This window comes from Cyprinodon variegatus, unplaced genomic scaffold (genome assembly GCF_000732505.1).
Source record: "Cyprinodon variegatus isolate N-32 unplaced genomic scaffold, C_variegatus-1.0 Scaffold2451, whole genome shotgun sequence".
Lineage (NCBI taxonomy): Eukaryota > Metazoa > Chordata > Actinopteri > Cyprinodontiformes > Cyprinodontidae > Cyprinodon > Cyprinodon variegatus.
Window position 1 is genome coordinate 1 of NW_015152904.1, and position 2,293 is coordinate 2,293.

The following is a 2,293-nucleotide window of genomic DNA, read 5'->3' on the forward strand; positions in this document are numbered from 1 at the left end:
CCATACAGCAGACCTATAAAGTGCTGCTGGCGCGTCTTCCAACTCCTGTTCTTTCCCACTCGCCATACCCACACAATTCTCCACAATAACTGATTTTTTTCTGCTACACCCGGCTACGCGGCTTCGCTTCTTCTTCTTCTTGTTTACTACTGGTGGTTGGCTTTGGTCGCAGTACCGCCACCTTCTGCTCTGGAGTGTAATCGCTTCCTCAATGAGAAAAAGGAGCAACGCATGAACTGAATGCAACACACGCAAACCGAGACAGTCGAACCAACGGTTCGGACGGTTTTCATAAACCGATCCATCCCTAATATATTATATATATATATATATATATATACATACACTGGTGTCCCAAACCCATATAAAAAACTGCAAAATCCTTCGTCATCTTTATCTTCCACAGGCTGCAGCCATGTCCCGAATTCCTTGTTTTACAGCCGATTTTGTTGAAGTTTGCATTTTTTTTCTCCGCCTCGAGCTTCTTTTCCAAACTCACGGCTTTACGATCAACCGGAACCAGTTATATCTGATATATCTGAGGAATTGTTTTAATAAATGGATTTTGTTTTTAAATAAAGCATTTTAAATGCCACAATAATCACATTTAATGAATTTTAATACCAATTAAGGCCTTAATTTAAAAAAAATCTATTTTAATGATTTTTAGTGTCCCGCGGAAACCCTGTGTTTTGACAGGTTGGGCAGAGACAAACTTCCTCTGTAAGCCTCCTTCTGATTGGGCCTGACACTACTTCCCTGATCACGTCTTCAAGGCCCAATGAGGAGGAGGCTTAGAGAAGACATTTTTTCTCTGCCCAACCTGTCAGAGCACCTTTTCCTTCACGTAGGGAGAAAATCAGTCCGAGGACAGAGATGCTTGAGCGTGACCGCTGGTTAGAAAATCGTACCGCGGTGAGATCCCAACTGCGCCTGAAGAGCAATGTTCTCCTCTCGGAGAGGCAGTTTCTCGCACATGTGTGACTTTGTTGTGCGGTGGTGCATGAGTGAGACACTTGTTAATAACTTTAAGTCCATCTTTTAACTTATTTTTGGATTGGATTCTGATTGGGGGTGAACGGGACTCACGTGAGGCAGCAGGTGAAGTAGAGCGTCTCCGCTGAGCGTGCCCACGGCCAGCGCCACCAGGAAGGTGAGCAGGAACTTGAAGCAGGACTGTTTGAGGATGGGAACCAGAATCACCCCGAGAAGAGAGAGCAGGCTGATGATGGTGATGGAGACGAAGCCCCAGAGCCAGACCCAGACTGTACAGAAAAAGGAGAGGCAGCTATAGTGATGAAGGCGAAGAGAAAATCTAGACTAGAACATAAGGATGCAGGGAGGAGCAAACATGGATGCTGAGTTGGAACATATAATATCCAGGGAGGAGTTCTGATCTCATACATAATAACTGTGGTGACCCAGGAGCTCAGGTCAGAGAATAGAGAAAGGGTGGACACAGACCAGGGGTTCCCTTTCTTTATTCTGCCCTGCAGGGTCACACCTGGTTTGGGATTGAACCTTCAGCTGCATGTTTCTCATCCCTCAGCAGCCTGCTGAGGGAATCCTATTATTTTTTTTCCATGTAAGAAGACCTTTCTTCCATGTGTCCTTGTGATGACATGTGACGCCTAAAGGAAAAAACGCAATGTGACATTTCTGCAGCGTTAACCTCATTTTTCATTCAAGGCTGCAGTCATGAGACGTGAAACAGAAAAGAAGAAGTGGAAAAGGTGCGCGATCATTTAAAGTGTCAGCCTGCCTGTCGGCCGCCTCCACGCACAGCGAGTTGGCGGAGAAAAGTTTGTGATTCTCCCGTCAGAGATGACCGAAGGTTTAATGTAGGATGAAATTCAATGTCAGAGCAGGGCGGGGCTGGTTGCTGCGGAGACGCTCACTGTCAGCTGAGGAGCTACAGAACCAGCAAGAAGCTTTGGGACACTACCCGCCCTGATCAACTTCAGTTTTTATGTTCTCTTTGCATTCTGATGCTTTCTGTGTGGCAGACGGTTGCAAACATGCTGCAAATACAGAAATGTTCAGCAAATATTAAAGGCATGCAAAGAAAAAAGTGAGTTAACAAGAAAAATGCTGCACGAGCAAAATCTACTGCTAGTTAAAGGAAGCTTCAGTAGAGCTCAGAAACAGGGATGTGCTCCACATCATTGGCGACTATTCATACGGAACCAGACCATTGACATTACTACCATTTAAAATAGCTTTTTTAAGCCTTCCAAAGCCAACTACAGAAATTATTGACAGCCAGGCTTTTAGCTAGAAATGCGTACGGCAG

The 2,293-nt window shown here is 45.1% G+C and overlaps 1 protein-coding gene across 1 annotated transcript in view; it reads right to left on the reverse strand.

The window, feature by feature from the left end:
• Nucleotides 1-1,089: 1,089 nt before the first annotated feature.
• LOC107080884 (zinc transporter ZIP10-like) overlaps nt 1,090-2,293 on the reverse strand; it is a gene marked incomplete at its 3' end in the record, with an annotated part of 11,410 nt that continues 10,206 nt past the window's right edge. Inside the window, exon 3 of the mRNA XM_015369092.1 lies at nt 1,090-1,265. Within this exon, the coding sequence (XP_015224578.1) occupies nt 1,090-1,265 (176 nt within the window). The remainder of the gene's footprint in view (nt 1,266-2,293) is intronic.